The sequence below is a fragment of the Culex pipiens genome, chromosome 2 (genome assembly GCF_016801865.2).
Source record: "Culex pipiens pallens isolate TS chromosome 2, TS_CPP_V2, whole genome shotgun sequence".
Lineage (NCBI taxonomy): Eukaryota > Metazoa > Arthropoda > Insecta > Diptera > Culicidae > Culex > Culex pipiens.
Window position 1 is genome coordinate 150332046 of NC_068938.1, and position 14187 is coordinate 150346232.

A 14187-nucleotide genomic window follows, 5' to 3' on the forward strand; every position below is an offset into this window, starting at 1 on the left:
TTGTTTTTTATGTATTTTAGATTTTGTATTCTATACATGCAAATAACTCGTATAGGCATTTGGACGGTGTTAGCTCTGCCGAGCTTCGGTGACCCATTTCTACGCAGGCTAGCCATGCGCGAGGTACCTCAGCTTGAATCGACAAGCCCCGCCCTAAAGATCGTTTGCATCAATCGGATTCAACCGTTATTTTGAACAACCGAGCCCTTGTCAATTGTAATGCAGAAAAATTAATTGACAAGACAATTTTTTTTCGATGGATCAACTTTGGTCCCCTTGGAACGAGCTGTCCTTTCCTGTCAAGAAGGGCCGCAAACATATTTTTTTTCAAAATTGATTTAACACTGGAACGCCCAACGCATGTCCAACTTACACGGACGCCCAAGCCTCCCAAAAAAGGTGGAACGGTAACTTCAACTCGCTGGTTCTCGGGCATTACTCAACCAATCGGGACGATTCTTGTTTCCAGTGATTTGTTAGGATGTCTAGATGATCCTAGAACTTCGCAGAACTCAATTTGATCTAATCTGTAATTACTGCGACAGAAAACATCGTTCCACTTTTTTTAAAACGACTGCCTCCGCGGAATTTTTGGCGATTTTTTTTACACTCGAAAAAAAAGTCCATCCTAACAATTCACTGGAGAGAAGAATCATCTTGATTGGTTGAGATAGGCCCGAGAACCAGCGAGTTGAAGTTACCGTTCCAACTTTTTTGGAGCCTTGGGCGTTGGAATGTTAAAAATCGATTTCAAATCCCTAGCGTCATTGTACTCAGAAAAATATTCTTTATCGTTGTGAACAATAATTTTCTGGTCAAGTCAAGTAAAATTCGTGTTCCTGAGTCAATTTCACAATGGAGCGCTTCCATTCGAGCAGTTTTGACTTTTTTCTACAATGTATTCCTTATGGGAGAACTTTCATTTCTACCACTTGAATCGGGTGCTCCATTGAAACATGCACAAAAATGTTTATTTTCATCCATTTCACCCTTAAAACCCGATTTAATATCACCAGAGGTGAAATAGAGCCTTTCTTACAAAATGATGAAACTCCGAGAAATATATTGGTGCAATTATTTTTTCAAAAACATAATGATACCATCCAGTGAGAATTTTACCTAAAGCTTCGAATCTTTTAAGGCTAAACCTCAAATGCCATTTTTTTTATTTCACAGGTACATTATTTGTCGCAAGACATTTAAATTTAATTAAGAAAAACATATTGGATTGACATTATTAGAAAAAAAATAAAGGGTACTCAGTCTATAATGTTAGTCTATGATTAAAAAAATATGTATCGCTATTGCACTTTGTCGATCAATTATGAGAAGCCAGAAAGAACACTTTCACGCGCAGCGTAAAACGCGCAAGTTTAAAAGCGCTGGCGTTGAAGCTTCGACTTGACGAGCTTTCGATAGAGAATGGGCTGGGACTTTGAATTTGATGTTCAGTATATGATTTTGTATAAATCCAAAAATTTAATAGGAAAAAATAGGGTAAAAATAAGACGAAAAACACTAAAATCGCTATATCTCTGGAAATACATTTTGGAAAAGCTTCAAATTTTGGGCCCAAACAGTTTATGGCGCATGTTTTCGAATGGCTTTTTGTTTGAAACTGAATTCTTTAAATTTGATAGTGTTATCTGTAAAATAGTCCAAAAAATACCTCTAAAAATGGCTTTGACCACATTTACTGGTCGAAAATTGTGAATCGAAAAATAAAAAGTTCGTCTCCGACCCCACGGCTACAGATCTGGCTTTTAAAAATTGTGGATTTTACGAGCGGTTTTCCAGTGATGGAAGACACAATTTTTTAAGAGCGGATACAGACATCGGCCATGTATTTCAGAAAAAGAGCTCTCAAAAATCAGACTTTGAGTTCCGGGTTTCGGGCGAAAATTCAATCGAAAGAGCGCATCTAAACCTTCAATTTTGTAATAGGATTTTTTCCTTGGACGAATCCTCGCCGTGCACGAATTTTTTTAGATTTCTGAAAAAAGCGTTTTTCCAAAAGCAAACCTTAAACCTTTCTTTTGTAAGAAAGGCAAAAAAATAAGTTAAAACAAATTAAGAAGCTGTTTTTTCCTGATGACATCCAGTTTCTTTGGAAATGAACATAATTTTCAATAAATGTGAATTGAAGATTTTCTTTAACTTTATTTTTTAAAGGGTGTAAATGGATGAAAATAAACATTTTTATGCAAGTTTCTATTTGGGAATTGACTCAGGAACACGAATTTGATAACATTATCACCAGAAAATGGGATCTAAGGGGTGCCCCGAGAAAAAAATACTCCCTAAAAATTCACAAAAGGGATGCCTTAGAGAGCATTCTTTAATTGCGTAACGAAGTTGGAGGGGAAGGTGTGGTCGGTCCATGTTTTTTTTTATTAATTTGTATGGAAATTTTGTAAGGAACCATCCACAAACCACGTGGACACTTTTTTGGTAATCACAACCTTTTTGATTATTGGGTGTTTTTTAATAGCCCTGACTCAAGGCGGTTCCAAAAACACTCAAAAAGCAAAAACTGGAAATTTAGTTTATTGGACCTTTAAAAAACTCCAGATATTGTTTCACTAAAATGCCATTAACTCCCTTCTGGTTGAACCTATTGGGATGTTTCACCCTTCATTTTGTTGCATTTTTCAGCCCTTCAAATGCATTTAGAGTTTTTAAATTTAATTTTCTTAGTTACAGCCATTTAAAGATTTTTGACGATTTTTGAAACTTTGTGTCCCAATTTGCCCCACTTTCCATCGACCTAGAGTGGTCATATTTTGGCCAGATGCAGATGCTCAGCTTCAGGTAGTAGAGGTGGACTCGCTCTTAAAAATAAAACTTTCTGACCATGTTTCCATACCCCAAAATCCTTCACTCACCTGCGGAGATCGCGTACGCCGGCAGGTAGTAAAGCATGTACGGACATCCGACCGACATCAGCCCTACCGACAGGCACATTAGGATGAACGTTGGGTCCTGCAGTAGTGATATGTCCAGGTATCTGGAGCGAGAGCGGGAGAAGATGGAGGAATGTTAGTATGGCTTTAATTCTGAAGTGTGATCGGTATACTCACCGGCTAATCTTCGCCAGCAACCCATTGCCGTACTCCTCAAACTCCTCGTCCAGGATGTTGGACACGGGCGTCGGGATGATCATGCTCTTGCTCAGACCCCGGTTGTTGTTGTGAGACAGCGAGGAAAAGTTGTTGCTTCCGTTTGCGTTGTTTTCGATGGTTCCAGTGCTGCCAAAGTCACCCCCACCGATGGTCAAATCCAGCAGTCCAAGGCCACCGCCGGCCGGCACCAGCTGTTGCTCCGCAGGTTCGGTCTTGACCGGCGGCCGCGATTCCTTGAGCGAGGACTGCTGCGGGTGGAACCGGTTCCGGTTGATCCGGCTGCCACGGTGGGAATCGTAACCGCTGCCACTGGCATTGCCACGGTTTCTGTACACGAACGTCGAATCGGTACTGAGATCTTCAACCGAGTGCAGAATGCTACAGCTTTTGATCGATGCGATCGGCTTGAGGAAGATCGCGTTCGACACGATATCTTTCAGTTCGTCTTCACTTTCTTGAAGCGTTTTGTCCATGGCGTTCACTAGAAAAACGGAATGTTTGGGGCAAAGAGAGGGGGAAGGGGCGCACCGGAAGCAGCAGCAGCATAAGGGGGGTGGTGAGGGGACAAAACATTCGTCAGATTATCGGCTCATTTGGGCTCAAAGTTCAAGAGTTCAGGTAGTTTTGGTTGGTTCTGTTTGTTTTTGCTCTACAGAGTTGAAACGCATAACGCGTAACGTTTTCTGAAAGTGGCGGGACTAGATTCGCGGGACAAATGTTCATTTTTTTTTATTGCCTGGCCAAAGGAGGAATTGCATTGTTCTATCCTTGGGAACACGTGTTCCAAGATTAAGCGCGTGCCAAAAACTTGTACCCGGAACGATTTTTATCTGATCTTTTCCTTTTGTCGCGGACACTTAACGTCGAACGGACCAACGAACCCGACTTAAAGATTTGACGATGACGCGTGACTTATACCGGACCGAGTGCAAACGGCGACGTTCGACATTCCGAGGGGAAGGTTCCCGCTTCGCGCGGCATCAGGTCTTTTTAGGAACGCGACGTTTCGCAGCGATTTTACTGATTGAAAAACTTGCAAATGTTTATATTATATAAATTTCATGTGGTGATATTGAACTCAATAGGAAAATGAAACGGAAATGGTTGTGCATTTAAGGGTGTAAAATGACAAGAACTAAGGATAGTTTTGGAAATTAACATCATTTCAAGATTTAAGTGATGCAACTCTCATTTTTGCCAGTGTGTGCCAATAAATACATAACAAATTTAAGAAAAAATTGTAACTGGCAAATGTGCGAGTTTTACAAACGTAATATAAATTATATTTTCAAAAAGAGTGCATCTTTAAGGGTAGCGTACTTTTGTTTTACTTTCCTGTTTGTTCAGATTCATTAGTATTTTCAAATTTATTCTTCAATCCACTGCAAAATATTAACCCGTTTTAAACAGTTTAAACCTGATTTAATTAAATACAAGTTAGGCCGTTGCAAATATTTATCAAAGTTTTTGTCACCCCCCCCTCCCCCCCCGTCCCTTCAAAATTGGTCTGAAAAATCAGGGGCCAAAAAAAAATTTTTTTTTCCAAAAAACTATCAAATTTCCATGAAAACAGAAGTCTAATGAACAGGAAACAGTCTTAAATGCATTTTCTGCATTGATAATCATATTTAGCATGTTTGGGCTTGTTTGAAAATGTTTAGAATTTTTATGAAATTACAAAGTACAGCACAGCAAAAATTGTATTATTCGCAAAAAAAAAATTCATTAATACTTCGATATTTTGGAAACTTATGATGGCAAAACAACTGGACAGGTGTATAATGCATTTTAAATCACGTTTTTCATTGAAATGTTGAAACCATGGCTCGTAATTTAAATTTTTATACTTTTTTATTTTTTTGCCCTTCCTCGACTTTGGTCAGAGTCGAGGGACATAAACTTCAAATATATTTGCAACGGCCTTAGTTAAAAAAGTAACATATCCTTACATCACTTACAAAATAATACGATCCATACTCAATTTTCCAGGAAATAATTTTTATTGTATATAGTTGGTGGTATTCGTTCATTTGCCGTAACTTTAACCTTTTGGTTTTGGTGCCCGTTATTTAAAGGATATTTTCGAACAAAACACTAAAAGCAGGGATGCCAGATTTGCAGATATTCTGAATCGGTTGCATACAATTTTCCGTAGCTGGAATTTTTAAAAGTTATTTTCTTTTTTTTTGTTAGGGATTTTCGCGAAAATTATTTTTAATTAAGTGCTAAGATAATTTAATACGATGGCATTCAAAGGAAACCCTTATTTTAACCCCTCAATTTTTATTTCTTTGCTCTGTCTATTGACGTCTAAGACCGTAGAAGATCCATCTCGACTCCCCCTCACTTTTTCTCTCAGTGGCTGTAATTCCAAACTTTAATCTTCTTGAAGCAAATTATCATGAAATGTTTACGATAATATTAAATAAATCAGAAAATGGGTTTGAATTCCCCGACATAACGTCATGATTTGGATCCGGACACTTTAGTAGCGTATATTTTTGTAATATCTGACAAAAAGCTTGTAGTGAGTTGAAATTGTACAAATATCATATGTAGGGGAGAGTGGGGAGACTTGATCCCCGGGGACCCTTGATCCCAAGCCTGTATCTCGTCAGCATGTGGGTAAAACAATTAGCTTTGTTCTAGAAAGTTGTGCGAAATTGACTAAAACTCATTGTAGAAAACAAAGAAAAAAAAATAAAAAATGTTTAGATTAATTTACACACATTTTTCTAAAAAGTGCTGCAAAAAACTTCCAAGAGATCTTTTTTCATTGGTTTGATAAGTATAGAAAACACTCAAAAATTATTCAAAAAATATTTTTTATACATGAATTGTTTGATAAACATATCAACTTCAAAACCCTTGTGCATTTGACGTTAAATTTATCGTCATACTATTTTAACAATCAATTGTTTAAAAAAGTTCGTTTAGGGAGACTTGATCCCTGCATTTTTACAGTCACTGGAATCAGCCTCAAAATGAAATAATTGGGCTGGATTTTCGTACATAGTTTCCTTTAGTATAGTTGTACATAACTTACTGCAGTTTGAACCATTTTTCAAAAGTTTTGTAAACAAAAATTACCAGCTTTTGTAAACATGCTCAATTTTGGTCTAAAAAAGAAAATTTTAAGTTTTTACATATTTCGCATGCTACACTTGTTATATATTGAACACAAACGTACAGGTTTAATGTGAAATTGCTGTTACTTATAGAAAATTAAAAGTTTGGATGAATAAGAAACATTTTGCTTAAGATTTCTTCAAAATGTTGAAAGGGGGATCAAATTACCCCCAACATTTTGAAAATGCTGGTTTAAAATATTTTTTTAAAACGCTTGGCATGATTCGAAGAGTTTATCTGATGAAACACCCTTATCAGCCAAACATAGTTGAATGTTTAAGCTTTCAATTCATGCAAAAAGTTCATAGTTTTGTGAGAAATCGACAGAGTTATAGGCGATACAAAAAAAGGGGATCAAGTCTCCCCACTCTCCCCTACTATAAACAGACAACTTTAAGAGAATGCATGTAAAATGGTTTTTTTATCAGAACTTTAACATTGAAATAACTTGTTGTGTTGTCCCGGAAACAAATAAAGACTGATTCGAAACTCGGGCAATAGTTTTAGCTTATGAATACCGTCATCAGGGGTGGCATTGGGTCTGGGGGTAGAGAGCATACACAGAAAAAAATAATGTAAATTTGGAAGCTGTAATTTTGGAAGGTTGAATATTACCTCTTTTATGATGTAATTTTACCTCAATTTAGACTGAAAAATTGACATTACACCAGAAAAGTGGTAAAATTACACATTTCTAGAGGTCAAATTACTCCTTTTTTCTGACATAAAAGATGTACCCCTTCCCAGATGTAATATTACCATGATTTTTTTTTCTGTGTACAAAAATGCTGAAATTAGTTTTACCCAATTTCAACTCCCAGACCCAATGTCACCCCTAATGACGGTAGCTCAAATTTGGACTAAAATTTTACTGAACGGTTCTTTAGGTCTCGAACAAGCTGTTAACAGCAAAACAATCTATATCTAGAGTTTTTTTTAAAAGGACCTATAAGCTATTGTGTTTCATATGTTTATAGGACCTATTCTAAAAAAGAACTCTAGATTTGTCGTTTAACAATTTGCTAGGATTTCAAGAATTCAGAACCATACGAGCCGAGCCTAGTGGTAACGATTCCGCCTCGTAAGTGGCCGATTGGGGTAAAATCCATATAACAACTTGAGGTTGCTGAGCTGTGCTTCCAGTATGGGTAGAGCCAGATACCGATGAGACTCTCTTTCAAAACCAAGGATCGGCTAGCATTCAGTAACATTAAGGGGTACATGTAGAAAATCACAAAATTTCATATTACAGAAAATTTATTGAAACCACTAAAAAGATGATTTTCAATCACTTCTGAAACATTCATGAAGATATTCCATGATTAAACTGAGTTAGAGACGATTTTAGGCTCAACATTTTGCCGTGCGCAAATCGGACTGTCAAACTTTCTGAGTGTTTTTCTCGAAACACCGAGTTGATTTACGGGTGCCACGATATCTCTAGATGGGATGGACCAAATTGGCTGAAATTTGGGGTGACGACTCCCAAGACATATTCCGTGTGCATGACGAAGCCCGATTTTTAAATTTTGCTTTTTAAAAAAATACTGAAATCAAAAACTGACGATTTTTTAGATGAAAAGCACAAAAATATTTTTATCTTTTTTTGAAATAAACTTTTTGAAAATCGGCCTTCGTCATGCACACAGGACCGGTTTAACGAGTGGCAATGTTGAGATATCGTGGCACCCGTTTTTTGAAACTTCCAACTTCAAATAGCTATATCTCGGCAATGATACAACCAAATGTCTTCAAATTTGTTTTGATAATAGATGAAAATGTATTTTTTAATACCCTGAAAACAGATTTTAGATAAAATAAAGTGTGTGCTCACACCAACCTCTGACATTTTTGTCGATTTACATGTATGTAACCCCTTAATTGGGCCAACATTTCGAAGCATCCGTCAAGTATGTCAACAAATATTTAAAAATCTAGAAGTCTATCTCAAATTTTGTAGGTTCCATAATTCTTTTTCAATTCCAGTCTTTTGCACCTATTCAAGTATTTACTAAAAATTTCGAACTGATTAAAAAATAAATTAAATGAAATGAAACTGATGCAAGTAGATAAAGAATCAAAATAAAACAAAACCAAAATAAATTGATTACAAAGTCAGAAAAATTTGGTAGTTACACACATGGTTCAAATCTCCCGCAAGCTGTATGCAACGCGATGCACATTCGGCAGATCGTTTATACCGATTTCATGTGTCTTTTTTATCTACTGTCGTTACGAACAGCCAAGATATTTGATCTGCAAAAAATCTAAAAAAATTATAAGCAATTTATTTTTAGCGAAAAAGGTGGGACACCCTTACTGGTATGAGTTTTTATTTTATTTTTGAATGATTTGTTTTTTTTTGTACTGGACTTAACTCGAAAACGGCCGAAACTTTATCCCTAACCTGTTGTGAGAGGGGTGACTTGGGGGGACCTGCTTCCTTCCGGAAGGGAGAGGAACACAACCTGCTATATTGATTCCCGACTGTGCGTACCGCAACTCGAAATTAGGTGTAAGCTGGTGGAACTTAAAGAGCCTAACGTGGAACCAAGTAAACCTAACCAATCGCACGATGCAGATGAGGAGCTGATCACAGACTTAAAAGATTGACTGAGAGCTAATCCTAACGGCAAATTGAACGAATCGAACTGAAGTTAATAAAGCGATCGCGACCCTACACCTTGAAGAACTGTTCAGCTCTACCTTGTTTAGTGCTGCAACTGAAAGCCAATTGAATTTCTCTAATCGATCTCGCCTATCATTTGGATGGTTGCTTTTTGAGGTTCACAAGAGATTAAGTCACCCAGGGATCAAACACAGTAACGATGGTAAGAACACGACATTCACCACCGGAGAACCTTCAGAGTACCCCCAGGGGTGACCCCGACAGAGTTCCGGTGAGTGAGTGTTCTGCTTGCGGAACTTCCCGAACTTACCGAGCTTGCTGTCGATCGTGTTGGCGCGGTTCTTGTCACGGATCGCATCGTCCAGGAACAGATCTTCCAGACAGCGACGGCTCAGCTGATCCTCGGACGAGCTCAGGTGGCCGAGGTTCTCCTTAAAGTCAAACCGGGTGTCTCTGGATTGAGCGGGTTTCTTCTGAGCAGAGTCGTCCCATGGGCGGTACAGGGCGCCGGAGACGCAAACGTGCAGCATGCAACCACCTGAAATTTGAACTCATCAGGCATTGCTTCTTAAAGGGACAACCTTGTCCAAACTCACCCAGAATCAATATGGTTCCATGGAATCCAAAGGAATGGATGAGCCGTTCGATCAACGTCGGGAAGATGAAACTTCCAGCGGCCGTCCCGGATATGGTGATCCCGTTGGCCAGGGCCCGTCGCTTCTCAAAGTACTGCGACACAATAATGATTCCCGGCGTCGTGGATAATCCTCCCCCAATCCCCGTCAACACCCCAAACGTGAACAGCAAATGTACCAAACTCGTCGCAAAGTAGCTCAATGCCAGTCCCAGACTGCAAAAGACCCCGCCGGTGATGACGACAACCCGACAGGAGAACCGTTGACACAGCGCACTCGAGACCGGCGCCAGCGCCAAACACAGCGCGGACAAAATGGCCGGAATCCACGAGGCGGTCGTGGCCGACGAGTCGGGAAAGTTTTCCATTATCTCCACAAACAGCACGCCATACGACTTGACCAGTCCCGCCACCCAAAACTGCACCGTAAAGGCCCCGAAAACGATGACCCATCCGTAGCCCCCGTCCGGCGGACCTTCCTCCTCTTCGTCTCTGCTGCTCGGTTCGGTGGTAACCCGTAGCTTACGCTTCAGTTGTTGTTTCTCTCTAAAATCAAAATATCAAATCATCAAGAATCCGAAACAACCACGTGGTCAAGTGGTGCATACCTCTTGCTTCTTATCTCACGTGACTTGGCGATCAACGGCCGGGCAGTTAAGCTCGACACAGTCAAAAGATTGTCGTTATCGTCCTCGTCCAGTTCGGCGGATAGTTGCGGTTCAACTGCGGGAGGTAAACGTGGGTTAAAAACAAGAGCTGGGACTTCTACAAACATAATCCATCTCTTATAAGCAACCATGGCACCCCTTGCTTTTTCAAACGTGGGTGCGCATGGTTGCTTAAGATGACTCCAAAGCATTTATAGGCGAAAAGGATAATCGGACTTCTTCAAAAAGTTTCTTCAATGAATTAGATGATTGGTGAAATTGTTTTGAAATTTCTAACATAGATTAAGTTTATGGATGGCTCCCCAGTAATTAAATTAGTTTTAAAACAAACTTTAAACTATTCTGGGGAATGATAAATATCACGCAAAAAATTCAACACTTACTGCCATGTGGCTTGCTGGGTTGGTAGCAAAGGTCGAACGCCAACGACGAGGGTCGCAACAGGGTGTTGTTGTTGTCCTTGAGCCCACCCGCGCCCTGGGCAGTGTGCAACGGAGTGCAGATGAGCGTACTGCTGAGAACTCCCGTGCCCGGGTACGAGTCCCGTTGCTGCCGGTCCAGGAACGCATCCGGAGCGTTTCCGCCGCCACCGGCCGTAAGCAGCGTTCCGTTGGCTCCGATGCCACAGCCACCCACGCCGAGGACTCCACCGTCGACGATTCCTCCGACCGGGGCCGATTGGATCGAGAACAACGATCCGCTGTTGTCGCACTCGGCCAGCAGGGCCGCGTTGAGTGGGGCCCGGCAGTGGTCCGGCATCGACGGGTGATACACGGCGTGCAGGAACTTGTTCTCGTACTTTGGCGCGATCTCAAGCTCGTCCGAGATGAGGCTGTGTGGCCTGTCGGGTTTGTCGAGACAGACCTCCGATGCCTGAGATTAGAAGAAAAGAAAAGAAATGGAAAATCATGAATCAATTGACAAACGATTGAAAGGTTTTGCAGCATTATAGAGCTATTCAAAAGCAAAAAAAAAAAACACAGATTCTCATCCTTAAAAAAACATTGACAATTTATCAGATTTCATTTTGAAAATTCATTTTGAAAGTAAACTCAGATCTTACAGAGTTCTTATAAATTTCTATTTTTTTCTATTTTATCCTCATTAAAACCCTCAACTTTTCCGAAGTCACCCAATCCCCTGACCCCTTCCCTAGAAACAGATTTTCAACAATTCGGTATCCGGAGTTCAGTACATTAAATTAACATTAAGAACTGTGCGTTTCCATCAAAATTTACTGGGATCTCATTTTGGTGGAGAAGCATGGTACTTTTAGTTAGGTTGATGTACCGAAATCTTTTTTACGGTCGTATCTCAGAATCTTGTTGGGTCGGAGGACGTGTTACGTTCCATATAATTTTTTTGATAATTTTTTTTTGAATAGTAACGATAAACACTCTGAAAAATTGTAGAAAATTATTTTGAGCTGGTCCCGAAAGCTTGAAATCAACAAATGAGATTTTCTAATGATCTGTAAGCGTATTCAGCTATTTTTGTTTAATGTCTTAGTACTTTTCGTTAAAAGTCCAAATTGGTTCAACCGGTCCGGAGATACGATCAGTTGAAAAATATTTTTTTCGCAAAAATCTCAAAAAGACCAATTTTTGAACCACCCTATTTCGGATAGTACCACCCTAATCACCAAACAAAAAAAAAGTTTTAATTATTTTGATCTGGATCCTACTGATTTGACATGGAATGGCTGATTAATATTTCATGAAATCTGCTGATTTCACAGCAAATAGTTCTTTTTATAAAATAGACCCGCAAATATTTTTTTCAAAAACTTTTTTGCCCTTCGGCCACTGAAGCGTTTATTTTCAACATCATTGTCGTTTAGGCCAGATCCTTGCGCATGTTTTGGTATATATAATAGCATTTAAAGTTTGAATGCATTGGGTCTAGGGGTGAGATAAGGTAAAAGATTCTTTTTACGGATTTTACCATTTCTCAGGTTCTTCTCAATGAAACTAAATTCGGTCAAAATTTAGGTACGTTTTTGGCCAAAAATTACCTGCTGAAACAGCTCGAAAAGTACCCATATGTTTGAAATTCGAGTTCGATTCCATCATATTTTGGGAAAATGTTAGTTAACTATTTAATAGCCTGTCCCATTTTGAGGTCATGTCGAGGAATTTCAGGTGCTCACTTCTTAAATGATAGATTATGATGTTAGGAACAATGTTTTCTTAGACAAGAAAAAATAATAAAATACTTTCTCGCACCCCCTAGTCGATTTACTGAAAAAAGTCACTTTTTTGAACAAATTTTCTAAAATCGCTTGGAATCAATACGAAAACTGTTTCGATCAGGTGTGTATTATCTTCAAACGATAGGTTTTTGTCCATAGATTAAGATGCACTATCAATATTGGACCAAAATTTAAGTTTTTGGACTCTCCCAGGCGGATTTGTGTCGAAAAAATCGCATTTTTTTGAAACTTTTTTCAGAAATGTTCATTTCATTTAGGGTAGCTTATTTTTCCCAGTGAAACCAATATATGCTGCTTGTAGGAAATTTCATGGCGAACATTTTTCCCTCTGAGAAAATGCAATTTTGACACTCCAGAGCCGAGATATTTGAGTTTTAGTGAGGAAAAAAGCGCCAATTTTCAAAATTTCTCAGAATTCAGAAGCAAGGACTACCGATGTAGCAAGCATATGTCTCAAAGGTCAGGGTATGCTTTTTTATAGTAATTTTGGCCGCTGAATCCGAATCTGAAATCAAATTTTGTGTAAACAGTGATGTTTTGGAGCTACACCCTTTTGGAATGTTATTTGCGTGTTTAAGAGGCAGTTTTTGTAAATATTGCTCGGTTTGTTCTAGAGGTCGTATCGAGGTGCTCCGACTTGGATGAAACTTTCAGCGTTTGTTTGTCTATGCATGAGATGAGCTCATGCCAAATATGAGCCCTCGACGACAAAGGGAAGTGAGGTAAAACGGGCATTGAAGTTTGAGGTCCAAAAAACATAATAAATCTTAAAATTGCTCGCATTTTAGTAAAACTTCATCAATTCCAACTCTCTTAGATGCATTCGAAAGGTCTTTTGAAGCACTTCAAAATGAGCCATAGACATCCAGGATTGGTTTAACTTTTTCTCATAGCTTTTGCAAATTACTGTTAAAAATTGTTTTTTTTTAAACCTCAATATCTTTTTGCAACAGCCTCCAACACCCATACTGCTTTAGTTCAAAAGTTAGGGAATTTCATGGACTATAAGCCTACGGTTATAACTTTTTGGCCAATCGCAGTTTTTCTCATAGTTTTTCGATTTTTCTATAACAAACATTTTACAACGTTAGTTATTGTCCTGTAGTATCCATAGCGGCACTTTTTAGTCTCAATTTTGTCATATGCGAAATCCTTGGAAAATTCAAACTTCAATGCCCGTTTTACCTCACTTCCCTTTGTCGTCGAGGGCTCATATTTGGCATGAGCTCATCTCATGCATAGACAAACAAACGCTGAAAGTTTCATCCAAGTCGGAGCACCTCGATACGACCTCTAGAACAAACCGAGCAATATTTACAAAAACTGCCTCTTAAACACGCAAATAACATTCCAAAAGGGTGTAGCTCCAAAACATCACTGTTTACACAAAATTTGATTTCAGATTCGGATTCAGCGGCCAAAATTACTATAAAAAAGCATACCCTGACCTTTGAGACATATGCTTGCTACATCGGTAGTCCTTGCTTCTGAATTCTGAGAAATTTTGAAAATTGGCGCTTTTTTCCTCACTAAAACTCAAATATCTCGGCTCTGGAGTGTCAAAATTGCATTTTCTCAGAGGGAAAAATGTTCGCCATGAAATTTCCTACAAGCAGCATGTATTGGTTTCACTGGGAAAAATAAGCTACCCTAAATGAAATGAACATTTCTGAAAAAAGTTTCAAAAAAATGCGATTTTTTCGACACAAATCCGCCTGGGAGAGTCCAAAAACTTAAATTTTGGTCCAATATTGATAGTGCATCTTAATCTATGGACAAAAACCTATCGTTTG

General features: G+C 38.9%; 1 protein-coding gene across 1 annotated transcript in view; it reads right to left on the bottom strand.

Annotated features, from left to right (window-relative positions):
* Nucleotides 1–14187, bottom strand: part of LOC120421445 (uncharacterized) — a 38378-nt gene that overhangs the window by 8584 nt on the left and 15607 nt on the right. The window contains exons 2-7 of the mRNA XM_039584650.2: nucleotides 10566–11055; nucleotides 10123–10237; nucleotides 9477–10060; nucleotides 9191–9418; nucleotides 3081–3603; nucleotides 2886–3007 (exon numbers count right to left, since the gene is read on the bottom strand). Of these exons, the coding sequence (XP_039440584.1) occupies nucleotides 2886–3007; nucleotides 3081–3603; nucleotides 9191–9418; nucleotides 9477–10060; nucleotides 10123–10237; nucleotides 10566–11055 (2062 nt within the window). The remainder of the gene's footprint in view (nucleotides 1–2885; nucleotides 3008–3080; nucleotides 3604–9190; nucleotides 9419–9476; nucleotides 10061–10122; nucleotides 10238–10565; nucleotides 11056–14187) is intronic.